Source organism: Zonotrichia albicollis, chromosome 14, assembly GCF_047830755.1.
Source record: "Zonotrichia albicollis isolate bZonAlb1 chromosome 14, bZonAlb1.hap1, whole genome shotgun sequence".
In the NCBI taxonomy this organism is placed as follows: Eukaryota; Metazoa; Chordata; class Aves; order Passeriformes; family Passerellidae; genus Zonotrichia; species Zonotrichia albicollis.
Genome location: NC_133832.1, coordinates 9,746,875 through 9,774,611, shown reverse-complemented (window position 1 = coordinate 9,774,611; position 27,737 = coordinate 9,746,875). Strand labels below are relative to the sequence as shown.

General features: G+C 47.2%; 1 protein-coding gene across 3 annotated transcripts in view; it reads right to left on the bottom strand.

The window, feature by feature from the left end:
- Positions 1–23,947, bottom strand: part of LOC102060555 (synaptotagmin-like protein 2) — a 33,694-nt gene extending 9,747 nt beyond the window's left edge. The window contains exons 1-8 of one of the 3 annotated variants that reach the window (XM_074551377.1): positions 23,790–23,947; positions 11,050–11,569; positions 8,689–8,840; positions 5,656–5,749; positions 4,496–4,586; positions 4,227–4,320; positions 2,505–3,617; positions 1,011–1,109 (exon numbers count right to left, since the gene is read on the bottom strand). In XM_074551377.1, coding sequence (XP_074407478.1) covers positions 1,011–1,109; positions 2,505–3,617; positions 4,227–4,320; positions 4,496–4,586; positions 5,656–5,749; positions 8,689–8,840; positions 11,050–11,150 — 1,744 coding nt within the window. In that variant the 5' untranslated portion in view covers positions 11,151–11,569; positions 23,790–23,947. Of the gene's footprint in view, positions 1–1,010; positions 1,110–2,504; positions 3,618–4,226; positions 4,321–4,495; positions 4,587–5,655; positions 5,750–8,688; positions 8,841–10,069; positions 10,300–11,049; positions 11,570–23,789 lie in introns of those variants that run through there. The other 2 variants (XM_074551376.1, XM_026791918.2) reach the window with 2 other exon arrangements.
- Between the last annotated feature and the right edge of the window lie 3,790 nt (positions 23,948–27,737).

The following is a 27,737-nucleotide window of genomic DNA, read 5'->3' as shown; positions in this document are numbered from 1 at the left end:
GCTATGATGTTTGTATCCCCATTAATGTGTTCTGTTTATACTGGATATTATGTTTTCTCCTGAATTTGCCCTAAACCAGGACACTCTAGATAAGGAGAAGCTGCAATCTTGGTTGTCTTGGTGGAGACCATCAAGGACAGCAATGTGGGGCTTGGAGCTTTGAGCCAACGTTCCCTGTGACACATCAGGCACCCCATGATGTGCAGTGCTTGGCACGAGGTGCCAGCCAGGGTGGGCACAGCCACAGGGCTGTGCAGTGGGACCTGCCAGCAAGCTGCCTCCCTCCCATGGCAGCCTTGGACTTCAACTGGCTCAATCAAAGCCTCTCAGTGGCTTCACTTTTACCTTTCCTTGGGCATTGCCTTCCCACGTTCTCATTTCAGTCCTGGCAGCCTTGGCCTCACCCCTTCCCTTTGAGGCCAGCTCTTGGCTGCCTTTTTGGGGATTGTCGTTGGCTTTCTCGGGCACAGAGGCTGCTGCTGCCTCCCCTCAGGTGCTTTCCATGGCTGCAGCTTGCTTGGGCTTCTTCAGGCAGGCTGCTGCTTCCTTTGTTGCCTCTCCTCAGCTTCTCTGGGTTTCTGAGGGAGAGACTGTCACCATAAACATGTCCCAGCTGGGGACATCAGTCCAGCCACAGGCTCTGCTCTGGGTGATGGAGAGGCCTCATGAGCAGGAGTGACAGGTGACACCAGCTTTGGCACCTCAGATCAGTCCCCAGGCTGCCAGCAGATCCCACTGCCTCATGCAGGAACAGAAGAGATGAGCATGAGCTTCTTGCCAACCCTTTGAAGCCCTTGTGGTTTTGCTGAAGTAACAAACCATCAATCTAGCTGTAATTTCCTGGCTCTGAATTTAATTTTAGGCAGTATTAAACTCTCTAATTTGATGATGAAACAATATGTCATTTTCCTAGCCTGATACATGCACAGAAGCATAGTGATGAAAAACTGGCATAATATATCACCTTCAGCAAATGTAAACCAAAAAGAAGAAAGAAAGATGTTACTCACTCTCTGAGGTTGTGTAAATGTTCACCATGCTCTTTGCAAGATTAATGCTATTTGCTCGGGCCAGTGCCTGAGCAGCAGGAGAATGATCCCCATCTTCCTCTGGAATACACAAAAAGCCAAATCAAATGGTAAATAAATAAATAAACACAAATGGGCAGTGCATCAATAGGCCTCTGTGTGTATGTGTGTGTGTATGTGCCTCCCCTGGTCCTCTGCCTAGAGCACACTGCAGTCACACTGCTCAGGGCTGCTTCCCAATCATCCAGGGGCTCTGATGTCTCCCCTGGGAAAACCTCTTCACACTATGTCAGGAAATGCAAATACTGGATTAACCCAGTCCCCAAGACAGACCAACTCTTGTGAAGAGCTTCCAGAGAAACACAACCATCTGCTAATATCATCCTGAAATGAATGAGTTAATAAAGGAAAAAGCCCTGAGAAATACTAGAATGATCAAGTCTATAAGTGGTTGGACTTAATGCTCAGAGAAGTCTTTCACAACCAAAAATATTCCATAAAGAAAATATTTGCAACGACCTGAAGTGCAACTTAGGATTTTCATAGGAATGTTATATGAGGTAGGAAGTAAGCCAAGAAATGACACAATAAAAAAATAAAAATCAGACGAGTCTGTGGAAAATCCTCTCAAACAGGTCTTACCCAGGCACATGAAGACTGAAAATTTGGAAAAAGAAGGGAAGATGCTCTCTCTTTGTAGGTCTTTGCTTGGAAGAGAGCAGAGCTGTGGGTCATCAGAGCCCAAATGTAAAGTGAGTTGCAAATAACAATAATGTTTTCTCATAGTAATGGCCACTACAAGAGCCCATCAACCCCAGAGGAAGAGGCTGCTAAAATAGTGATGCTATTGATACCATCATCGTTGAGAACATGGTATCAGAACCCAGGAAGAACAGACTCCTTGTTCAGTCCACTTTGTTAAAAGTTTAATATCAGAGTTCACTTGTGCATTCCAAAAAACCACAAAATGTAATTTTGACAGCCAGTGGCTATATCAAGGTTCTCTGAGGGCCAGTGTATTTATTAAACACTTTGCTTCACATTTTATTTCTTCTATTTGTCTTAGACTTATCTCTACTACCACAAAGAATTCTTCCAGTCCCACATTTGAAGAAAATACAATCTTGCCAGTGAGCGACATAAAGTGAGCTCCTTGGTGTGTTGCAGGCAGTGGAGGGAGGGCTGTCCCAAGGTGAGCTGCTGGCAGGTAAGGCCCAGGGGCTGGGAGTAGGGAGAAAAGCAAGGGAACATGGCACTGTCCCCTTCTGCATTTGCACTAGGCTACTCAAGATTTGTTTCCAGAGCTGTTCGTGGAACACATTCCACACAAGATAACTCTGCACAAATTGCAGGTTAATATAGGAAAAATGGGCAGATGAAGAAAATGTGCAAAATGCAGAAGGGTTAGGGAAGAAAACCAGCTTAGGGATGGCTCTGTATTTGGATTTCACAGGGTGCAGTCACAGCCCTCAGTACCTGAGTAAACAGCTGAGTCTGTTCCCTGAACAGCTTCTCTATCTCCAGATGGTTCACCAGGTGTTGGCTGGTCTGAAGACTCACACATCTTTTCCTCAGGTAGCTCTCCATTTATTTCCATGTTGTCTTGAGTGCCCAAATCAGATCTTTCCTCTTTCTCATCCTCACTTTCCCCATCTGTGGGCACAGGCTCTATCAGTATCTGCACCCTGCTGGCTGGGGCCCTCCATGTGGGCTTGCGCTCTCCTGCCACCACCAGCTCCTCCTCCACAGGTGTCCCTGGCCCCAGCGTGCTGCCAGACACGTCCTTGGTGGGTGACTCGAGCTGGATGGAAGGTGCTCTCACTGGCAGCCTGGATTTCTTGGAGCAGTGCTGCACCACCTTCTCTTCCTCTGGCATCAGCAGCTTCCCATTGCTTTCACCCACCAAGTCATTTCTTGTAACCAGCCCCCCTTTGCTCTTGGCACAGGTGGAGCTGGAAGTGACAGAAACAGAGCCCTTTCGTGCAGGAGTGGTACAGCTTGGCTCTTCCTCGCTGGAAGACAGAGTTATTGTCCTTTTGTGGGGGGTCCTTGTTTTCGTGAAGGCACCAGGCTTCCCTTCAGCACCCTGGCCTGGCGCGGCCTGCAGGGAGAGCGAGCGGCCCAGCCTGAGCTGCCGAGGGGCTGCCTCACCCAGCCCTGCCCCTGGGCTGCCCCCTGCCCCTAAAGACTCTGCTCCCTTCTCCCAAAAGTTCTTCAGGCTCCTGAAGTGCTCCCGGTCCAAGCCGATCTCCTCGTCCCTGTTGCTCATGGCTGAGATGGTGTAGTTCACCCCCTGCCTGCCGGCCCGGCCGCTCTCCCCGTCTGTGGGCAGCGCTCTGGGGGCTGGCACTGACTCCTCCTTAGCAGGGCTGTTCTCTGCTGGCCCCGTGTCATTCACAGCCTGCTCACCCCTCTGGAAGGTTCTGCTTGCTTTCTTCTTGACTGGGATTTTGCTGGGAGGATAAGTTTCCTCAGGAGGAGTTTTTGGCCCCTCTGTGGCTCCATCAGCAGCTTCTCCTCCAGCTGCAGTGCTGGGCTGAGGCTCAGCATCCTCTGAAAGCCTGGTGGACACTGGAGAATCTCCATGACCTACAACAACAACAAATGCTCAGAGCCGGTCCCATTCCATCACATCCAATCTCCCCAGAAGGCCTGGGCTGCAATCTCTCAATGAGAAGACAGGGGGAATTTTCAGAAATCATCAATATATTCCCAGTTCTTTTCTCTATTCAGACTCTAGAAAGTTCCCTTCCATCTGAGGAAAGCCCTGAAAACCCCAGTCCTTCTCCCTGCAACAGGGCACAGAAAAAATTCACTGAGCTCTAAACTGTTCCTGTGAGTTGTGGATTTGTTTGCAGGTTCCCTTTCAATTTGACAGCTTCCCTGCTGGCTATTTGCTATGTTTCAGAACTACACTGTACAGTCAGTGCTGGAAAGAGAGGGGTAAGTCCCCTTCTGGATTAAAGAGAGCCAAGCACTCAGTTCAATGTGTACTGAGAGCCTGGAGAAATTTCATCAGATTGCTTTCTGCCTTTGTCCCTGCTGCCCTGCCTGCAATTCATAAGGTGTTGGCAGCTCATTCTTATATGCCAAGGTGCTCTTTGTTATTTATTTGTACACACACTGAAAAGCATCTTGTCTCTTGGTGTTTGATGTGAGTAACAAAAGCACCAATAGCTCACTGAACAAAAACCTTACCTTTTCCAGACAAATGAAAGCTGTTTGTTGCAATCACAACTGGACTTGTTCCTGTGTCACTCTCTGAGGAAGAGACATCATGTATGCTGGAACTCTGAACAGAAAACAAATCTTATCAGTGTATAAATACTGGCAAGACTGGAAAAAATGTGTTTTATTTGAGCAGAGACACCAGGGCAGGCAGCTTGTGGAGCCCCTGTCAGCAGGTATAGATTGTTTGAAGCTCCAAGGAGTAACAAAACAAAGTGCATAGGCTGTGCCTGTTCTACCTTGTATGATGCAGACAAATGGACAGGAAGTCTTGGCTTCGGTTTTGGCAAAAGTTTCTGCCCTGTGGTCTCAAGAGGAGGTGTACTGGATCTGTGGGAGAGGAGAAATGCCTGAACAAGGAGGGCTGTGGTAATGATGTGCTTGTTTGGGTGCTCAGGCAGTCTTCAACACCACCTCAGTTCTGCTCAGACGCAGAACTTGCTCAATAAAAACAATGTGTGTCAACTGCTAGGTTTATTCAGATTTTCCCCCTCTGGGGAGTGCCAGAAGAGCCCAAGGGCCATGCAAAAGGGAGAGACATTTTTATGCTATGGCCCAGGAAGGAACAGGCCACACCTTGTTTAAGACTGAATGAGAAAAACAAAGCTAGCTTTTCAGGGTTTAACCAACCCCCTGCAAAAAACCCACTGGGTGTTGTGCCAGCAAAGCAGGAGTACCTAGGGCCTGTTGCCTCTGGATCCTTCATTAAACAACACCCACTAGCTGCAAGAGGCTTCCAAGTGTTGTCAAGGCCCATATTTAATATTTAACTGGAGCAACTGCCACCTGTGGAGAATGATTCCTCATTCTGCTGACAAAAAAAAAGGCAAATAAGATGGGAACAACAATACATGAATATGTGAATATTTTAAATGCTTCTCCATAGTCCATGGATATTGAGTGAGGTCACTGACTTGCTCACTGGAGTGCTTTTAATAAATGTTTCTGCTCAGTCAGCACAACGTGAAATCCTACCAAGCCTTGATGGAGAGTGCTGAGCTCTGGACACAAAGGTTGGCACCAGCAGGAAATGAGCAGTTTCCTCAAACCGTTCATTTTGTTAGTGTTGCTCCATAGCAAAAATTAAACAAATAAAACCATAATTACTTTGAAAAACTAACCAGCACATCCTGGCATTAGAGACAGCTTCCATTTTACTGACCCCTGATCAAATCATGCAGGAAAAGACCTTTGTGGGATAAGCACATTAGCACTTGATTATTAGGGGTGGATTGATATTCTGACAATTCCTAAAAGAAGGATTTAAAAAATACCCTATAGAACTTATTACTTATAGAGTCTTGGAAACTCACTTAGAGACCTGGTTTTAATGGGTAGCATTCAATTCTCATTAGAAGTAAGAGCAGCAGCCTGAGCACTGCACATGCAGCAGAGTTACCTTTCCTCTCCTGCACCAGCAATGTCCTCAGGAAAGGCAGGAATTGGGGCAGCTTTGCTTTCCAGACTCGTCTGGATGTGCTTCTTGTCCTCATCTGTAAAACAACAGAGATACCTGAGACATGACATTTCATTAAACTTGCCATGTTTGGTGTGTTTTGTTTGGGGTAAGAAAATGCTTTGCCCAATGAAAAAGAGTCCCAGCAGCACAATCTCTGGGGGCTTAAGAGGAGAGGGTTTTCAGGAGTTTTCAGGAGTTTTCAGGGGTTTTCAAGGGTTCTGCCTGTTCTCCCCAAGAATGGGGAGGTCCCAGGGCAGCAAAGGCACTTCCAGACCCCGCAGGTCCAAGAGGACAAAGCTGCCCAATGCCCAACTCATGCCAGGAGCTGTCACATCACTGGAAACCTCCACAGGATGCTGCCACTGACTGTCAATAAAGTTAATCTGTTCCAGGATTTAAATTCAGCCATTTCCTGTTTTGACTCAAGTCATCTGATCTTGGCAAACAAAGGAGGAGGCCAATGCAGTTAATGAGGAGATCCCTGTTATTTTTACTGGCACAAGGCCCAGCTATATCTTGTGAGCTCCCAAAGACCCCAAATTAAAAACAATAGAGGATGGTAACTTTTACAGCAGAACTGCAGGGTATAATGCTGCATTAGACATTTTGCTAGCAAATGGGTTTTCTTGCTACTGCAAAATCAAAAGGATTAAACTCTCAAACAGAGAATAAAAAGTAACCTTAGTCTGGTCAACAAGATCTGCACATATTTATTCATGTAGCTAGGTCTATTTTAAAGAGAAAATTGACCTATTACAAGAACTGCCAACTCTAACTAAACTAACTGCTAACTCTAACTAAAATGGTTATTTTAGGATACATTTCACTAAACAATTCAATAAAGAAAGAAGTTCAGATGATTCAGAAGTAATATTAAACAGTATAGCCTTGCTTGTTATCTGGCTGGAAAACCTCCTGAGGCTCAAGAGCAGGCCAGTGCTATGGTGAGAAGCTCAAGACTCAACACTGCCTGGTGGTGCTATCCAGCAGGGTCAGCCTGCAGGTCACAGCAATATCCAAAGATTCACTGCCCCTTGTCTGTGCGCTCCTATGGAGAAAATGCTGCATTCCCAATCCTCCTGCCCTCCCAGCACCTGGCCCTGAGTCAGGAACAGGGCAGGCCCTGCTCAGAGCTGTGGCATCAGGGCTGCATGTCTGGCACACAGGGGGGCAGCTGGGGGCTCTGTGGTTTCCACAGCAGTGGGAAGTCAGGGAGCTGCACCTGCTGAAAAACAAGAGTCTAGGTGTGTAGGAATGAGCCAGTTTCAGAGAGCATGTTTCTGAGATAGGGACTGTCCTGCCCATGCCAACACTCATGTGCACAAAGCATCACTGAATGTTGTTTTAGGAGAGAGAACTCCAGGCATGGCTGGTGGCACATGCTGGCCATGGCACGTGTGGGCACAGCAGGGCACACTGAGGACATTTATTGATACAGTGAGCCACATCCTCCTGCTCTGCCTCAGGCCTGGGGAGGGAGGTGCCAGCAGGGAGCTGTGCTGGAAGCAAAGGACCCAAACACAGAGCTCCCACACTTTCCCTGTGCCTGTCATGGCTGAAAAGACCTTGACAACCAAAGACTGCATTCATTTCTCATCCCACTTGCAAAGGCTGTGTTGTACTCGCTCTTCTCTGACACTTCCCCCTCAGACAGAGCTCCTCATTCCTGGCTGGCAGAGGCAACAGGAAGCCTTCACTCCCACCCACCCAAATCCCTGCCCTAAAAATGGTTCAGCCCCTGCCACAGCTACACCTGGCTCCTGTCACCACAAACAGTTTAGTACATTACAATTCATCAAGACAAGCAATATGCCTTTGCTAACTTTGGGATGAGACAATATAAGAAGCAAATTCCAACAGAAATCAGGAGCGGCCAGACCAGTTTAACTTGCCCATACATGCATTTTTATACATGTATATAAATTTGGCAGGCACTCCTGCTGTAACGCTTTTACTCATTTCCTACCACTCTAAAACAAAGACTCTTAGTGCCTGGGACGTGGATAACTAACTGTGCATCACTTGCCACAGCAGGTGGATAAAATGGTCTCTCTTGTAGGTGATTTTTAGCCCTCAAGAATTGCACATAAGCACAAGGAGAAGTTATCATCAAATTCTTTCATCTGTGCTGCTCTGCAGGCTGTCATGTAAATACAGGGTATCTGTTTTATAGATCTGTATTACTGCCATGACTAGTGTTTTCTACTACAATCAATACCAACTGTGAAAACCCTCAGGGATCCCCACAACCCTCCCTTCTGAAGGCTAAAACCCTCTTCCAGAAAAGATCACTGGGAATTTTCCTTTGCAAGCACAAATTTCCACCCCTCCTCAGCCCACTTACCTTGCAATGGGAATGCCAGAAATTATCTCAGTGGGGCTTTTCCATGAAGGAATTTTTTCATTTCACTCCCTAACACAGAGTTAAGTCTAAAGACTCAAATCAGGAGTTATGAACACAGATTTGACTAAATGAACATGCACTCCTTCATCACCTTGAAAGCCAACAGAGGTGAATAACTGATCTTTCCAGGGGAAGGAAAAAAGGTGTCAATATGGCAAGCAAAGGCCCTTATCTTATCCAAGGTGAATATATTACCTGCAGAACCCTGATGCACAACCAGTGATGTAAAATGGCAGTAAGAGGAAAAAGTAAGAGGAAGGAATAAAGTCACATGTTATACCTGAGCTTTACCAAAAGAAGTCTGAGAATACAAATAGAGGAAAAAGGGAAGAAAAATAAGTTGAAAAAGGAATAATGTGGTTCTCGGCCACACTGTAATTTTTTCTTTGGGCCCTGATTTTGATAACAAGGGATGTTTTTCTGGTACTGAAAACATAGATGAGAACCCCCTTATCACAACACAGGGACTGTTTCTCAACACACTGCCAGTACAGGGAGACTCCCACCCTGGACCAACCTTTTTCTGGTCCATCAGTTTGTTTTGTGAAGATGTGCACTAACATACTCACTTTCTGGCTTGCCCTTTTTCCTTCTAATGGATGCCCGAAGGAGATCCGGCCCTGCCAAGTCTTCCTGGAACCGTTTTGCCTTCACTTCTGAAAACCATTCACCTGTCACAAACTTCTTCTTCTTTTCATCTGTGATGGAGCCTTGAATCCTCCTGAAAGGCAGGGCAAGCATTACACACCAAAGAGATCTTCCAGGTTTCCACTTCCCCTGAGCCACCTTTGCAATATATCCATGGGTTCACCTGCCTGACATTACAAAGGATCCAGAGATTATTCTGTGCAATCACTAGAGCCAAACCAGCATTAGAACAGCAGGAAGTAAACACCTGATTTACTCTTTATCTGAAATGGTAACAGCACCTTGTAAACACAGGCTTTCACCTCTTCCAAATTTCACAAATCCAAATCATTCACCTTTGTCCACTTGCTTGGCTGCCCTGAGGGTTAAGGAAGGGTGGGACTGTTTGTCTGTCTTGCACTTCTCAAGTTTATTTGTTTATTAATCTATTTATGGCAAAACCTTTTGGATCAAATCTGCTGCAAACCACAGAAACAAATAATGATATTTAGGGAAGTCACCAGTCCCTGCAGCATCCTCCTGCTCCCCCTGCCATGCCTGTTTTGGCACTTGCACGGTTAGCTCTCCCTCCTAAGCATGGCTTCTCCTACTGTTCCTCTCTTGGGCACACCCAGAGCTGGTTTTTGGCACCTAAACCTGTCATTGCTCTGTACTCTAATCCTCCTCAGCATGGCTTGCTGAATTAGCTGCCTTTCAGCTGGCACAGCTCAGCACAGGTCAGGGTTCCTGTGAAACCTGGGGGACCAGAGGAAGCTCCTCCTCAGCCCAGCCCTCAGCAGGAAAAGGGGGCAAACCCCCAGGCAACCCTGGAGCCTGCAAGGGTCACACTGGGCTGCCTAAAGGCCAGGAGGGAGCAGGGATAACTGGGCTCAAGCCTCTGCAGGCCATGCTGGGGACTCAGCAGAAGCTCCCATCTAGTCCAGGGCTGCACTGCCTCCATGAGGGTCTCAAGGTGCTGGGCCAGAGGAAATAGTTATTTTAATCTTGCTGACAGCAGATCAAGGAAATGACATTGACTTCATTTTGCCCAGCAGGCGGGTTGTGTTGAAACCAAACATGTCTTACTGCAGGTAGCCAAACTGACAGCAAGGGGCTCTGGGGCTCTAATTCACTTCACTCCCAAATCAAAGCCTCCTGTGCAACAGCTTTCAAAGAGAAGTGAAACAAAACCAAAATAATCCAAACATTCTTTTTACCAAACCTCCATTTCAGAGGGAAAATGTATTTCATTTCAGAAACAAACAAACAAGCAAAACCCAAAATAAATACAAACAAGCCTTTTTTGAAATTGTTTCAACTCACAGGAGAGGTAAGAGCATGCAGACACAGACACCCCAAGTCCAGGCTTTGGCTTCCAGCTGTTTCCCCAGCTCCTACCTCCAAGCAGAGGCCAGGGCACACAGGCTCCCAGGAGCAGCAAAGCTTCCCGCTCCCCCTTCAAGCCTTGAGCCCTTGAGCATCCTTTCTAGATGGGGATTACTCTTTTTCTGGCTCAACAGCAAACGGAAGACTCGCATCCTTAGCCGGGGTAAACTGGCACAGTGCCACCCACACCCACTGAGTTATTAATTTCTTGCCATGGAGAATTCAGTGGCAGCTCCCTGAGCCTGGTGCACGCTGTCAGCCCAGATGGTCTAATGGCTGGCATTTAAAAAGGAACAGCAGCAAGAAGCAATCCTGATCAAGCAGAGCTGAGCTCCAGGATGGCCAGTGGCAGACGAGCTGAACTGAGCCAGAACCCCTGGCTCTGGAACAGCTCCCTGCAAACCTCTGGCAGATCATGTAGTCTCTAACCACCCCGCTCTGTGTGACACATGGTGCACACACACCCACCTCAAAAAACAATGGGGCAACAGAGAAGGGGATGTAAAACCTCATTTTGTAAAATCTCATTTTAAAACACACTGTGGCCTTTCTGTGCTACCAGGTGACTAAAACAAGGTAGCAGCTGCTCCCCTGCTCAGACCTCTGCCACCAAGAAATCAGCATCTTCCCCCACTGAAAAGGAAAGGGGTGACTACCCTTGGCATCTCTGAGGGCTGAGGATGAACTCAAAAGGAGAATCCCCTCCTGCAAGGAGAGGGCAGCAGCAACAGGAGGATGGCTGAGAAAGACAAGGTACAATGAAAAGATCTATCAGGATCTGAGCAAGAAGGACAGCACTATTGCAACCTGCACACACACACACACACACACACACACACACACACACACATGCTCCTCTCTCAAACAAGTGAAGAAGTCTCCCCCAAGGGAAGCTCACACCCTGCCATCACACTCACCTGATGCGATCCCCATCCTTCTTCTTCAGCTCTGCATCTCTCTGCAGAACCTTCATCAGCTTCTCATACTCCTCCTCGGTCAGGAAGCTCAAGTCCAACATCTTCCCTGCTGTCTTCTTCAGTTCCTCAGGTGTCTCAAGGGGACTCACAGCAGGCACTACTCCAGCCCAGGGCCATGGGCAGCCGCTCACAGCGCCCTGGTGCCGAGGAAGACGCGGTGCAGAGAGAGGAGTCACCACAGCATGGCTCGGGTGGAACTCACCCTAGCACCTGGACTTGCACTTCCAGGCTCTGCTGCATGCCTTCCCCTGCCAGGAGAATTCCCTCAGCAAAGTCAGGCTCCTCTGCTTTTCCTCAGGCACAGTTGCAGCGATCCCGGTGCCAGCGTCAGTCACTGAGGGGAGCAGGGAAAGGAGCAGCTCCTGCCTCAACAGGCACCAAAGCTCCTCTCACCCACAGCAGCACCTCTGGCATGTGCTCCCCTCAGCAGGCAAGTCTGCTCTGTGGAGTGCAAGCATCCCTGCAGAGAAACAGCACCGAGATGCCTTTCAGATAAGCGTGACATATGGCAAGTGAATGTGTACATTGGGGGTTTGTATTTGTTCTCCAGCAAGTTCCAAAACAAGCTGCCCTACTTTCCTCCCTGTCCTAGAGCTCCTCACGTGGTATTAACCCAACGAAGACGATTTTTTATTTCAGCCCTTTCCTACCAATAGATAAACAGTCAACTCAGCATGTTACAAACAAAATATGGATATGAATTACCAAATTGCTTCCTTGCTTGCTTTTTACCTCCTTTCTTCTTATCCTCACTTCTTTATGCCTTAAATGAAACCAAGGATAAGCAGCCAACCTTTGTAAAACAATCAGAAGATGACAGAACAGCAGCCTGCAAGTATTTCTGCTGCATGTTATGCTATCAAATACCAGGGGCTGCTCATTTCCTAATATGTGTGCCCTTTGCTTTATGCTGCACTGATATTTGCTATTCAAACATTACTGGTGCAGATCACTTTGTGTTTCAAAAGACAGTGAAAATGGCCAGAGGCTGCAGGGCGTGGAGGAGAGGTAAAACAAGCACTGCCTTGACACTTTACCCCTTTTCCTCTCTCCTGCCCAGCTTGAGGGCAGTAAGGCCCACCTTTGAGGAAGGAAAAGTTCTGCTCCTGTCCATGTAGGCAGTTTCCACCTCACTCAATTTTTCCACTGTCTGCAAACCTTTCAAGTGTTTGTGGCTTTCATGATACTTTGCTATTTCTTCCAAAGCCACAGCCTTGGGAGTCAGATCATTAAAAATCAATAAATCCCATCTTTCATGGCAAACATGATCTGAAGGTCATCAGGCCCATTCCCTAATCTCAAAGCCTGTATCATCCTTAGTTTCTAACCTGTGCCTTTGAGGATACCAACCTCAGCCCTTTCAGGCCACCTATTTCAGTGCTTTGCTGTCAGCAAGAACTTCTCCCTATTTCTACCTGCTTGACACCTGATGGGTGTCAGCCCACCCTAGCTGACACAGGAATTATCCCTTTGCAGCCATCCTCACTGGGCTGGACACCTCAGTCTCCACGTTAACCAGCCACAGCTCCTTCAGACCCCTCAAAGCTGGCATCTTCATCATTTTTGTCACTTTGGACTGTACATGGTGCACCTCTTTCATCAAGGGACCCATCCAAAGCTGAGAACCAGTGCTTCAGTTGAACTTCAGCTGAACATTTGACATCATTTCACAGACTTACCTTATTTTACAGATGATAAACTCACAAATGTTTGTGCTTTTTGTAATGGTGTTAACAATGTGTTAAAAGAAAGAACAGGCATCTGACCATAATGTTTACAAATAAAGACTACAGAACACTGCAGGAAAAAGCTAATAAAAGGAATGGCACTGTCATAAAAACTGTTATTGTTTTTGTAAAAAATTGCTGGAGGAAAGGAAACAACATTTCCTACTTCTTAAGGCAAGAATGGCTGTGCTTGTCACACTACAACATGGCCTTTATCATGTGAGAAACTATCCATAGCACTCTAAATAGTTTCAACAGAAACAATAATAAAAAAGCCCTGGTGAATCTCTACTGTTTAAACCTACATTTCATCCATCTGTACTGTTTAAACCTACATTTCATCCAGCTTGTCATGGCTCTTCCATGCTTAGTTCCATCTACCCCTCTCTGGCTCTCAGGCACAATCCTGCTTCTACAAAGACATTCACGGAATTTTCTGGGACAGATTTTATTTTTGAAAAGGTATCTAGGGACATATCACAGTATTTGCTTCTCGAGAACTTTTATTTATTTTTAACAAGCCCCATGACATGTGGGCTGAAACTACTTCAGAAAATATTTTCAGAGAAGACTCATCTTTATTCATCAGTATAGCAGTCAATTAAAAATAACGGCTACATCTTGGGAAAAAGGGCTACTTCTTTGTAAAGAGACTTTTTTTCCCTTTCCCATGAAAATGTTTTCTCTCACTGAAATAGCTACATTAGAAGGAAAAGGTTAACAGAAACCAAGAGCCAACTCCTTTTGTTTACATAGTTAAAAATCAAACCACTTGATGCACCTGCTGTGGGAAGGTGAGCTGCTCCAGGACACTGCTCCATTGGAGCTGGAGGCTTTGCTGGAAGTGTCAGGAGCTGCAAAGCTGCTGCCCCGCCCTGCAGGAATTCACAAGCCTGGGGAATGATGTCCATCTGCAGCGTGGCCACAGGGCTGTCCCTGCCCCTCTGAGCCTGGCAGCCTCTGATGGGTGCCCCATGTGTGTCCTGGGCAGGGCAGAGCTCCACAGGAGAACCTCCATGAACCATGAGGTGCAGAGCACCAAGGACAGGGTGCTGATGCTCACCTGGGTCTACAAGTGCCATAGATGGAGGATAAGAATAAGCTGGCAGGTACAGAACGTTATCAGGCAGGCACAGTGCTCAGTGCCACCCATCACCCATTGCCTCATCCCTGGGGCAGGTCACACTCCTGCAGCACCACACAGCTGGGTTTGCTCTGTTACAGTGCACATAAACCTCTCCCCTAACAAAGCCTTGTCACTGGACAGTTTGGACACCACAGGGGTGATGTAGAACAAATACCTAAGTCAGCTGGAAAGCCAGGAGCCTGTGGGTCCCACACAGATAAAAACAATTTCTGTGTGTCCTGCCCAGCCCCAGCATTGCCATCTCTGCAAACAGCTGCGAAGGAAAACACAAAAGCCTCGCAGCTCTGTGGGGCAATGACAGGAGTGACTGCACAGTGCTGGGGCAGATTTACCCCACACTGAGACTTCTTCAGTGCAAGCACTTTATTTAGCTCCCTGGTGCAAGCTGGTTGGGGACAAACTGTGACAAGCACAAAGAAAGTTGCACTCTCCTTCACTCTGACCAGTGGGAGACCCCTCCTAGGTCAGGATTTCTCTCTGTTGACAGGAGAAAAATGGAAAATCATAAAAAAGTGAATTGTTTGTGTCCAGATAGGCAACTTCTGCTCAAGGCCTATGGCCCAGCATGCAGAACTAACCTGGGCTGCCCTCAGGTCCTGCAGCACCAGGACACCCCAACACAGGGACTGCTGGCATCTCACAGCAAAGCAGATGGGGAAAACTGTCCTGGCTACAGGAGAGACCACAGATGTGAACAGAGAAGAACACTGGGTGTGCAAAGGACCCTCACTCCTCTGCCTGCCTTTCTGGGGAAGAGAACATCAGAAAGATCAACTCCCATGCCCAGCCCTGTTGACAAACGCTGGGTGTGGAGGGGGTGTGGAGACAAGCAGCAGCAGGACCCATCATGTGCCATAACTGGCTCCATCTCCTGCTCTGATAGCTTCTGATTTCTTGTGGCCACCTCCCCAGGAAGCAGCCAGTGCTTCAGTCTCCAGAAAAGATCTGTGCTGGTGCATGGCACTGCCACCAAACACAGAGCCCAGGCTGGCTGGAAACGTGAGCCTGCCCTGGCATGTGTGCATTTCATCTCTGAACAGGCTCTCAGTGCCAGTGCAGGGCAGTACAGGCACACACAGCTGGACTGAAGGTCCCTGTAATGCACCAGCTGATCCTGAACACAGGCTAAGAGCTTACAGCAGAGCCACCCTGTGCTCCAGCTTCTGTAAGGTACCTTGAACCAGGAGCTCTGTCCCTGCATTTCACACCTTTTCCATTTACTTTCTGAACTCACATAAATTTTAAGCATTTGCAATATCCTCAAAGCCCCAGAGTCCCACAGCTTCACTACGTTTTAAACACAAAAGGACTTGTCCTTGATTTGTTTTCACCTGCCACTTGCTTGTTTCGTTTTATATCCTCAAGTATTTTATTAGAAAACCCAGAGTAAGGATCACTCTGCAATCACCTGCTCCATCTTGCAGACCTGTGTCACAGCCATGGCTCCTCTTTACAGACAAAGGAAGTTTCTTGTTTATTCATTCCAGGTGCTACTCAGGGAGCTTTGCTCATTCCTCACACCCTTCTCAGCCCCAGAGCTTACTACAGAACTACTTGGCAGTGTTCAGGTGCACAAAGGCTCTTCCCAACAGCTGCAGCCCTGGGGATATCCCCTGTGGGACTGTTTCTGCAGTGCCAGCTGTAAGCCATGCCCAGCTGGGAGGGACAGGCAGTGCCAGCCTTCACACAGGGCACAGCAAATGCCTCTGCCAAGCCCTCAGAGGGAGGAGAGCTCTGATCACCTGCAGAAAAGCTAAGAAGGTTACTCATAAAAGTACTGGAGAAGGCTGTTGTTTCAGAAGCTGTTTGGGTTTTTTAAAGTAACATTCTTTCAAATAGTTTAATCAGATAAAAATTAAAAGCTTGCTTGGCCTGGCAGGTGTGAAACATCCCCTTTTAGAAAGGCAGATGCTGAAGGGGCTGACACCATCTTTGTGCTGCATTTTCATTTTATTTCTGGGAGGTTTAACTGAGCTCAGAACCAAGGTAATGCTCTGCACAACTAAAGCCTGAACTGCTCAGATACCCAGCACAGCTCAGTGCCCTTGCTGACATCTCCTACAGACACAAATTATTTGTAGGCCATCTGCAGGGCACTCCAATCTTGGTTCTGATTTCTCAGCATGCATCATTCTTTCAAATTGCTGCACATCTTCCTCAGCACTGGGACGAGCACAGATTAATAACATACACCCCAGGCCAAGCAGATTTTATTGGCTGGACACTGAGTGGCATGTAAAGGGAGAGGAGGAATTTAGGAACTGTAACCTGACAGATTGGTAACCAAGACCCCATTCCATCACCTAGGTGAGCACAGGGCCATCTAGACCCACCTCACCCTTTAGACCTGGAGGTGCACATAGGTCCATGTAATAAAGATATGAAAACCTCCTAACACAAAGCATAACAAAACCTGGAACAGATAATACTGATCTCACAAGACTATTCATAGCCCAGTAAAAACAGCAGCTAGCTGAAAAGGCTGCTGTCCATACCTCTTTATGATACATCATGTCACAATGTAAGGAAATAACCTTTTGCTTTACAATGTGTGGACACTTCCCAGTACCCTCATTAGTCAAGACAGCCCCTGGAGGGCAGGTCAAAGCCAAGAGCAGCATTGTATTAAGCATGATGGATGTGCTCCTGGCACCCAGTCACCCTGCAGTTCCCAGGACGTGCTGTAGTTAACAGCACCAGAAAGATTTAGTGCCAAAACCACCATACCCAGAGAGTCTATGACCAGCCATGTGCCTCTCTCTGTCTCATGCTGGCAAGCCCAGCCCCACTCTTCCTCCCATCTGATTGCTTCTGCAACCAGTGAAATATGCAGAGGCCATCACTCTTTTACTTTTATTTTACTATTATTTTATTTTTATTATCAGGCAAAACAGTGACAGCCATTATAATGCTCTCTGTCATAATTCTGTAATTTTTAATGGATGTCCTTTGCCAGCAGAGAAAAAAAAAAGTGTAGGATGGTCTTTCTCTCTGTGAGGGATGGGCTGAAAACCAGCATAAATCTGTCTGTGGGGCTGGGCTGTCTGTCCCTGCCTGGTGCTGCAGTGCAGAAGAGCTGTGACCCCTGTTGGTGCCCTGGATTTGTGCCCAGGGCTGGCACTGGCCACTGTCACCGAGGCAAGGGACAGCCCCAGCCCAGGGATGGGGCAGCTGCAGGGGCCAGGCGTGAGCCCCACTTTTGCCTGTGGCAGCTCAACTGATCCAAGTGCTCCCTTTACACACAGACAAGCCCTCAAGGTGCAAAAATACAGATGGGAGGGGTATTGCACAAGCTTACAGCCACTGCTCTTAAAGAATGGAATTGCTGGGCAGTAGGACAGTGTTCCTGAGGCACCAAGGGCTGGCCCAGGGAGAGGCACATGGCTGAAGAGAGACACCCCTAGCCCTGTCTGTTCTGCCTGTGGCCACATCAAACCACCAGCCCTCCTCTTTCTCTGTGCTCACATCTCCCCTCTCACTGTAATGAAATGAATATAGAAAATACCTGCCTGTTGTTTAGTTCTTAGTGAAACTCCACAGCATCAGGAGAGCTCTACCAAGGTGCATTATTTTCTCCTAATTTGCAATAAACCACTTCCAGTTCTTAACTGTCTACTTATCTTCTAAGAACAGCTGTGAACTACCAGAACAGAGAATATATTTAATTGCTTTCTGAAAAGCAATCCCACTAAAAATGTGTCACTGCACTGACTGCAAAGATATTTTGTCTGACTTGTTGCAGAGAAATGAGAGAGAGAGGCCTTCAGCTCCTACCCAAAAACCTCCTACCCAATACCCTCCTAAGCAGCTATGTCATATACAAATGGCCTTCAGGTGGAGAGACAGCTGATAAGATAAAGGATAACTTCAAACAAAGCAGGCAACTGTGGTCTCCCCGAGCAGTCCACATCCGAACACATCTGTTACCATCACACACAAAATGTCAAGGCCAAATTCTGGCAATGCCAGGCACAAATGCCAGAATTGCTCAAGCTCAACTACTCACAGACTTTACAGATATTTTTCTCTATTCAGTGAGGGCTGTACATGACAGAGTGCCATTCCCACCTCAGACAGAACAATGAGCAGCTCATGCTGCTGGTAACCCCCCCTGAGGGCAGCTTTGGCAGGACCTGAGCTAGTAAGGAGCAGCTCTGATCCTAGAGAAGGCTCTCGCCTCCAGTGTGCAACCCAGAACAAAAAACCACTGCTCAGTTCATCCTGAGCACAGCCCTGGGTGGTTTCTCTCAGATCAAGTCATTGCTCCACATCACACTTTCCAATAAGGTCCAGCATGATGGAGAATCTGCTGCTTTATTAAAATCTCTCCCCCCCCCTCCCCTTAGGCAGCTTTAGTGAAGGATGTCCATTGAACAGGAATGGCCCTGAGATGGCACAGAGGAATTGCAGGAATTTATCAGAACAAGCACGTCTCTAGCCCAGCCCCTCAAGAGCAGCCAGTAGAAGATCTTTTAGAACAACAATACAATGCTAAGCCAAAAAAAAAAGAGCAAACTCCCCTGTTCAGTGCATGTGAGGAATGCTTAACTGAGGAAATGGGTTGATTCTGCCTGTTTGCACTCAGCCTCAGAAATACCTTGGCTTCCAAAGAACATCCCAGACCCAGGACATTACTGAAGGGTCAGTTAAGGATGCATAAGGATTTTTCCTCCCCTCTGTATTTCTACCCAATGCAATATAACCACCACATGAATAATTATCTCCACTGAACTCTGCTCATCTCCTTCTAACAAGGAACTGCATGGGTGGAATTTGCATTACACACAATTTACTTCCTTTTAGCCATTTTTAATTAAATGAACCATCCTTTGGTTACCACCTAGGGTAAACAAAAGACTGAGCTTCTCAGTCTTAATCATTATTTCCTAGAACCAGCATTGCCAAAATAAAAACACCCATCAGAGGAGAAGTCTGACTCAGACTCCTTAAGGTCAACAAGTCCTTTAATTGGTAATAAACTGATAATGCAATGCTATAGTCTAAATATTTGAGAGTTCTGTTTATTTCATAGGTGGGAACTATTTGCAGAGCCTGCAGGATGTAGTTCATTGTAATTCTGCAGATTGCCAGAGCACAAATAAACAAGCACAGCCACCTGGGACACCAAGAAATCCCCTGATATCCCAGTGAACAGGGGTGGCTGGATCTCCAGAGAGTCTCCAGTACCTCAGAGACTCTGCTGTGTCCCCTGCTGGACCCACTCCCAGCACAGGCATTCCTCTCCCAAGAGCTTTGCTGGAGACCAGGGGAAGCCTCCCACACCTCCACCTCTAAATGGCTTTGGGGTGGAGGCAGGGGCTTGTGCTGAGCTTTGTTCTAAATCTGCACTTAGGCCCTCAAGAAAACGAGTTCTACAAGGATTTGCATTCCCTATTTATTAGTTTCTAACAGCCCTTCACCCCCACAGCTTAGCTTAGGGCATCTCATGGACATCTTGCTGTGCTTCTGCCACACTGACACTTCCATCAGAGAACATCCTGGTGTCCAGGCTTCCCTCTCAACCAAGGGAGAACAGACTTGTTATATCACCTTTAAAAACTCAGCTGTCCTGCTAGCAGAGTTTCTAGATGCCACCTGGTATGATGGGCACTCCCAAAAGCATCTCCTCAGCTGTTACACTTGAAAAGGTAAGGACAATTAAATGTATGGTATTTAAAGCTGAGCAGTTAACAGGTTAAAGCTAGGACACTGCAGTCATTAGATTAATCACCTCCCTGCCCTCCTTTGTCACCCTCAGAACCCAGACATTTTCAGTATGAAAAATGGGAGGTGGAAGATAAGTTTTGGCTGAGTTCAAACAAAGGAACTGCAGAAATGGAAGATGAAGAAAAAAGCAACCACCCATGAGAACTTCTGTCTATTATTTTTGACCCAGAAAAATATTTGCTGACCTCAACTGTGCTTTCTTCCAAACATAATTTCTCCATGTTTGCCTGCAGTGGTGACATGTCTTAAATTGCTTTCCTGACCCTGCTAGTTATGCCCCAATAATTGTGAGCTTGCAACACCTACCCTGGTCAGGAGCCCTCCAGATCAGAAGACATTTCATTTAAAAAAACACAATGCTAAAACCACCTCATTTTGTAACAGGGTGAAGTTGAAAATATGCAGGGCCCAACTCCTTTGTACTCCTGTGCCTGCTGAGCTCAAGGCATGAGGCGTGGTGATAAATCCCAAGGGAAAACAGTGCTGTTTGTTTAGGAAACTTTGCATACTGAGGGATCCTTCCTTCTGGTCAGTGATTATTTTTAAGCCTCAGCCACGCCTGGATGATTCTGAAATACCTTCATTCCAGTTTTGAGTTAACTGTAAAACAGCAGGGTGCATTGCATTGTTTGAGATATCTGGCAGGTATAATTCCCCCCAACACCCAGGAAAAGGAGTTTTAGAAACACTCTTAAAAGGAGTTTTAGAAACACTCTTAGGAAGCAATCACCCAACCTGTAGCTTCCACTTATTGATGCCAAAACAAAGAGGGTCTGCATCCAGAGGCTGGGGCCATCCCCCTCATGATGGAGGGAGAGAAAAAATTATGCCCAAGATCCATGTCTGATCTGGGAACCACGACTTTTTCTCTTCTAATTCCTAAACATGTGCTGAGGCCTAGACTGGTTTGTGCCGGGCCCAGTTCTAGTGCAGAAATGCACTACAATGAAATTTTAACTAAAGCTGTTTCACTTCGTCACCCTGGCATACAGTGAAAGGAAATTCCAGAGGGAGTGAGCCCATTGCTGAATCTGCCACATCCCCTGCTTTCACACACCTTGTCCCATGAGAAAACAAATTCATACATGGGAATATTTATTTTAAAACTGGCTATTTTCTTTCCAGAAATAATGCAACTTTCCAATGCAAACACAGGCTCAGTCATTAATTCACCCACTGCAGCCATGTCTGTGCCCTAGAAGCAGGATGACCTGAGTGGCACAGGAGGCCCTGGCAGCACCCACTGCTTACAAGAAGGAAAAAGGCACCTGATTCCACTGTCTGTCCCCTGCAGTGCTTGCAGGGAGGTGAAAGGTTTAACTCTGCCCAGTGAAGGGTGACATCCAACACCCACAGCCATGAGGAGGCTAACACTACCAGAGATGGGTAGTCTCAATTCACAAGGAGATTAAAAGTGAACCAGATTCACTAATTTCAACACAAAACCACAGTTCTCATAGCAGGTTCTGTCTACTGAACAAAGCTGCAGTAGGTTAATTAGCTACAAGCACAGCTATAAACAAATGTGCTTAAACAAGCACAAATCTGCATGTGGACATGGCCTATCATTTAGTTCAGCTTAACATAAAAGTTTAGACAAACTTGAGTGAGAAGTCCAAACACAGATTGCACTGATTTAATTACATCACTAAAAATAAAATCAGTACCAGCTGATCATCTGGTCCCACTTCCTTGCACAGACAAGGTGTTTCTTCCATGGGTGCAGCTCCACAAATACTTAGCAAATCTTGAAGGAAGGTGGAGAAAACAGACTTTTTGGATAAAAATAACAAGGTCATCTGAACTGTTAACAATGTAGTTTTATTTCTAGGTGCTAAAGCCGAATAAGATTTGGAGCTTTTATATGAGCAGTGACAACTCTAATTCTGCCCAGACACAACTGCATGATGATGCTGCTGTTGTGTAAATGCACATTATGCTGCAGAGGGTAAGGTGCCTGCCCAGGGACACTCCACACTGGTGACTCTGCTTTGTGGTGTCAGCCCTGGGAGTGCAGGTCGGCAGGAAGGGAACAGCATGGACTGAAGCTCCTGAAGCCATGGGGGCTCAGCCAAGCAGCCACCCAGAGCAGTTCCCAGCAGCATCCTCCCTGGCTGAGTTTCTAATCCCATCTGGTTTGGCTGTCCAAGATGAACTGCAGCATTAGGTTTAACTTGTAAAAAAAAGGTAACTTGGTTTTGAATCAAGTGTCACTAACAAGCCCTTCTTTTTCTCCTGCTCTGATGCCTGTGTACACACAGGACAGCCTTGTACTCCTTTCAGCTTTGTTGCAAACATTTATCATTGCTTTGTTTTTCTCCCCCCCAACACACACACTCCCTGCTACATCTCTGAGTGCAGATAACAATATTGATTTAAATGCAATCAAAGTGAGCCTTGTGTACAATGAACACTTTGTCCCACGCTGTGACATACTGTGGCAAGGGCTGCCCCTTTCCCAGGGATGGAGGCCCATTAAAGGGATACAATTTATGAGTTCAGGAGGAAAAAAAAAAAAAAACAAGTTTGCACTTCAATTACAGAATTGTGCAGGAGAGCAGAAACTTGGGTCACCACGTGGAGTTTCTCAGATATTCTGCCAAAGGTGAACAGAGAGGGAGGTAAGGAATTGGGTTCAGCCCTCAGAAGCAGCTAACTCCTGCCTGCTGACACCCTCACTCACACAAGTTCCACAGGGACAGGTCAGCAGATCTGCACTGTCTGACCATGCCCTGTGGTCTGCCCCAGGGGCAGAGATGCAGGGGTCTAGAATGGTTTACAGCATCTCTGGAGAGAATAAGCTCCACTGCAAACTATTTCATGTGAAAATGACTCAGTGCCAAAGCAATCCAAAAAATGCCCAAGGACCAAACAGGTCATAGGTTACCATGGCTTATACAACAGCATTGATCACACAGGAGAGATGGCTGCAAAGGGAGCAGAAGTTAATAAATGCTGGTTTTATTGCCATGTCAAGCATTTACAACAATGAAGCATGAACCGGGAAGTAAATAAAACCAGGATGGAGAAGGGAGACTAGGAAAATACAGACAAAACAGCAGAAGTCACAGGGAAGTGACACTTCACATTCCACATTTTTGCAAGTTACTTAGAATACAAAGTGGGGAAGTAATAACAAAAAGTACACTATAAATCATCAAAAGTACCCCTTATTTTCTAGGACTTTACTTTTTTGAAAGTTTTTTTATGTCAGATTTTCTCTACAGGGAAAGTTGTGTATGCCCCATCCCTGGAATTGTCCAAGGCCAGGTTGGATAGGGCTTGAGCAACCTGGTCTAGAGTAAGGTGTATCTGCCCGTGGCAGGCAGATTGGAATGAGATATCTTCCAACCCAAACTATTCTGATTCTGTGATGTCTCTGAAAACCAGCAGCTGCCTCAGAAACTTCATTTTAATAGATGGGACAAAATCCACTGTATGACTAATTGCTTTGATAACGCAATTCATCAATGCAAGATCAGATACACTTTGATTTGACAGCCCAAAGTCCCGGCCAGACGCAGGGGAACGATGCCCCGTGCCAAGGCAGGGCCCCGGCAGCCCGGTGGGCGGAACCAGCCCCGAGCCGTGCCGTGCTGGGCTGGGGAAGGCCGGGCCAGCTCCGTGCTGTGCTGCCGGGCGCCGTCCGGACCCCGAGCGCTGCCGCGGGGCACACGGAGCACACTGCAACCCGTGTCCCCGCCGGCACTGCCGCCCCGCCACGGCCACCGAGGCTGTCCCCGTGTCCTGCCGCTGTCCCGCCCGGCAGCTGCTCCGTGCAGCTCCACCCCACACTCCCACCGCTGCCGGTGTGTGCCCAGCGCACGGTGCCCCCGAAGCCAGACCCTGCCTGGAGGGGAAGTCCCTGACCCACCCGGGGCAGGGGCAGCGGCACCTCCGCCCGCTCCCAGCGCCGCCGAACGGCCAGCGAGGCTCGGCAGGCACCGCTGCGTCCCGGCGGCGGCTGTGCCACGGGCACGGACACGGACACGGACACGGACACCGGCCCGGGCTGCGCTCCCGCCCCCCTCCCCGCACACCGGGCTGTGCCCGGCACGGCGAAGCCCCGCAGCCCTTACCTGCCCTCGGCGGCGCGGGGCGGGAGCGGGGCTATGCCGGGCGGGGCTGTCCATCCCAAACCGGGGCTGTCCGTCCCGAATCGGGACTATCCACCCCGGGGCCGGGCTATCCCTCCCGGGGCGGAGCTATCCATCCCGGGGGCGGGATCGGGGCTATCCCGGGCGGGGCCGTGCCCATCCCGGGGTGGCAGCCGATGGAAAACCCGGGCCGGAGCAGGGGCGGGGGTCAGGCAGGTCAGCGGGACCTGCGGGGGGCTGGAGGCAGCCTGGGTTGGGGATCATTTCGGTCTTGCCAAATTCTGTTATGGTATATTAATAGAAAGGTAATTAGTGCCGCCCTTGTCTCAGCCAGGGCAAGGCCCGCCTTGGAAAGGCAAGGTGTTAGGAGAGGTGTAAGGTGTTAGAAAAGCAGATTTAAGTTATTGAGTGTTCGGAGGGGAAGTGTGGGCAGCAAGGCGCCCCCAGGGCTCGGAGCAGGCAGAGCAGCCGCCCCATGTCCCTTCAGCATGGCAAAGCTGCCTCCTTGTGAAACAAAACCTGTTCCTCTTCCTCGGTCTGTGTCTGGGGACAGGAGGGGGCGAAGAGGGATGCTGGGGACCGAGCGCTATGCCAGTGTTCAACTCCAGCAGGTAACCAAGAGTGAACCCGCCCAACCCCTGTTCTAATCCAAAGCAGCAAAAATTTAAGCTCCAAACAAGGATTTGAAGGTATATTTCCAGCCATTCCAGTTTATTGGGATTTCTACTCTCTGCTGTTTACCTCGGTAACTCAATCGAGACCTGTGACGCTGCCCCCTTGGTGCCTCCGTGGCTCCTTCCACCGGGGCACTGCTCCCAAGAAGAAACAGTAATGGACACATTCATAAATCTTAGATGGGGAAAAAATCAGGAGGCTCCAGGAGGCTGTGGAGGGGCTTGACAGCTGGCTTGCAAGCAAAGCTGAGTTAATAGAAGAAATAATAATTGATGATTTTCGAGTGTATCCATGGCAAGGAAGAAGATAAAGCCATCAGCATGGGAACAGATTAGAAAAGACACATGAAAATTTTTGTAAGCTAGACTACATGCATAATAAATGTGTGTACACGTGCCTTATTAACTTCCTGTTAAACTTTTACTAATTATGTTAACGCTAATTGCCTTACACCAATAGATATAATAAATTATTGTGATCTTAAGATCAGGTTTTGTTAAGAGTATATAAGCTAGAGAACCCACAAAATAAAAACTTTTTCTTCTTAGTCCAAGCTAAGGGTGACAGCAGACCGGGGGAATGTGCCTGCCTCGCTCATTCCCCAGGGGCAATTTACAAGGTGCCAGAGCCCCGTTGGGAGGAAAGCAGCGCATCCCTGAAAGGATGCAGCACAGCTGATGGCTGTCCCTGCTGTCCCTGCTGTCCCTGCTGTCCCACCCACCTCAGACACAGCAGCTCCCCGGTTTTCATCTTCTACAGCACAGAAAGCTGAGGCAAAACCAGTCACACTTTGACATCACTGAGTTTGAATTTCTGGCTACTGAAATTCAGTCAGTGCTTTTGCACCCACTGGAGGCAGGAACAAGAGCTTAGTTTAGGGTTTATTTCTGGCCACTCCTGCTTAATGTTAGACAAAAACGTGACTTGGGAGTGAGTAAATACAGTCACATGGGGACTTTACAACAGCCTGTAAAATCAGTGAAAAAATGCATTTTATTACCATAGCCTGTGCCTCCCAAGCTTTTCTCACGTTTCAGTCTTTTAATATCTTCAGAAGAACAACTGGCAGAAATCATGTAAAACACTTAAATAGTAGGCAGAGATGGGAAAAAATTGGATTTACTTGCTGATTTCTATTTAGGCTTTCATAGTTCATATCCTAAAATGAACTGCTGATTCAAGTCTAAGACTTAGGCTGTTAAGTTTAAAGCATCAGGAGGTGTTCTGAGTCCGAGATGCTGATTGCTGCCTGCCCCTATGTCATTCATTATTATGACCTTTCTCTTTCAGAATAACCGCTTCCTGGAAAGTGGCAGGACATTGCCTGCTGATGGGAAGTAGAGAATAAATGTTTTGTTTTCCTTTACTTCCATGTGCATCCTTTGCTTTTGCTTTATTAAATTGCCTGCATCTTGACCCATGGGTTTTTCCCATCTTATTTTCCTGCACCCCATCTTGTCCTGCTGAGGAAGGCAGTGATAGAGCAGCTTGGTGAGCACCTGGCATCCAGCCAAGGTAAACCCACCACCAAAAGGTTTGTCAGTTCCTATTCCCACCACAGTGATAAGCCCCTCAAAACCCACAGTTTTTTCAGAGTACAATGTGGGACTCCCTTTAGATGAGGTGCACCTCAAGTTCAGATGAACAATCCTTTTGTTATCTCACCTAAGCTGGGACCTCTGCAAGTACAGCCATAACACAACCCCTTGTTCTAAGGATTTTCTTTCTATGCTGTCCTTTTTCTTCACTCAAATCCCAGTAAGCCTGGAGTGTTTTAAGTATTTTTAGCTGTGACTTTCAAAAGGCTGCCAGAAGATAGCTGAAAAGTACATATCAGTGTGATTAAAGCTCTCAGTGTTTCTACACAATTCGGCCTCCTCTAGAGGAACTAAATGTGGAAGCATGACAAAATCACCAACAACTATTTCAGTGGGGTTTTCATTGAAATTTTTGCAACCCCAAAATTTCCTCCCCAGCTACCTGACTGCAGTGCTAAAACTACTAAAAGCACCAAAGGAAGAACATGGTGCTTTGGAGATGCCATTTTTACTTCCCACTGTTGTATCACAAAAATATTTTACTGAGAACAAACTGCTTCTCAGTTTTGTTTACTGGGTGTTAAAATTTTGGTTTACAGCTTGCCAGAATAAAGAAACAGATAAAATCCCCACTCCAGTGGGACAAATGCTCCACCAGCAAGCCCTAAACATAAATACAGACTCCAAAGGAGGAAAAAAACTGATAAATGTGTGTATGAGCAGGGTCCTACTTCTCTCTGCAGGAACTAGGCATCTAGGAGGGGATAGGAGCAGAATGGCAACATATCTCTTTAGAGACATCCTTTGCAATCCTGCTGTATGTCTTACTTGGTTAGAGATGGTGAGTCATGTTACAGTGAAAATTCAGCAAGTAAAATTCAGTGCAGATCAAGTGACACTACATGGAGGTTATCCAGTTTAAACCAGCTAAGAAGCTGGCCTTATTTTATTTGGCACTGTGCACCTCAATTTTTACTGATGAAAAGCTGGGCAGTTCTTATCAAAAACTGAAGCTCTGTGTCCTTTCTGCTGTGAGGTATAAATCTCTATTGGTTGGCAGCAAGAACTATATTTTTGATACCATCTTGCTCAGCAGTGCTAGATGATTTTTTTTCTTTTAATGTAGTAAGAGTTTTAAAAGAGAAATTGGCTCATGTTTCAGGGAACTTTCTGAGACTTACAAATCACATAGCCCAGGTCATGGGAAAGATGTTACTAGTTGCTTACAGCAAAGCCAATAGATTTTGTAGGGCCATGTTCATCCAGCTAGCAGTGACAGAGTGGGATGCAGAGTGCACACAGCCACCCATGGCTCAAGCAACACCAGGGGCTTGAGCCTGCACCAGGTATGGAGCAAGGTCCAAGCTCCTCTCTGCAGTGAGAAGAGATGGTTACTAAAGGTGAGGTTTTCCTGCAGGAAAGCAAAATCCTTCAGGAAAAGACCTGCAGGCCTGAGAACTGCAGCCATATCTCAAGACTGGTATTATCAGTGATCATAAAGGAAAGGGAGAGTTTCCACATGCATGACATAAACCAGCATGGGTTGTTTTTATACTGCTCTGTTGCAATATATTTATTTCTTGCCAGAGTGAAACCAGCACAGAAAAGGAAATATCCCACAGTGGCTCATACCACCACTGTGACTCCAGGTTGCTGTGCTGAGCCGAGTTAGGCTAGACACATGGCAAAAAGCATCCTGAAAAATCTGTTCTCTGGC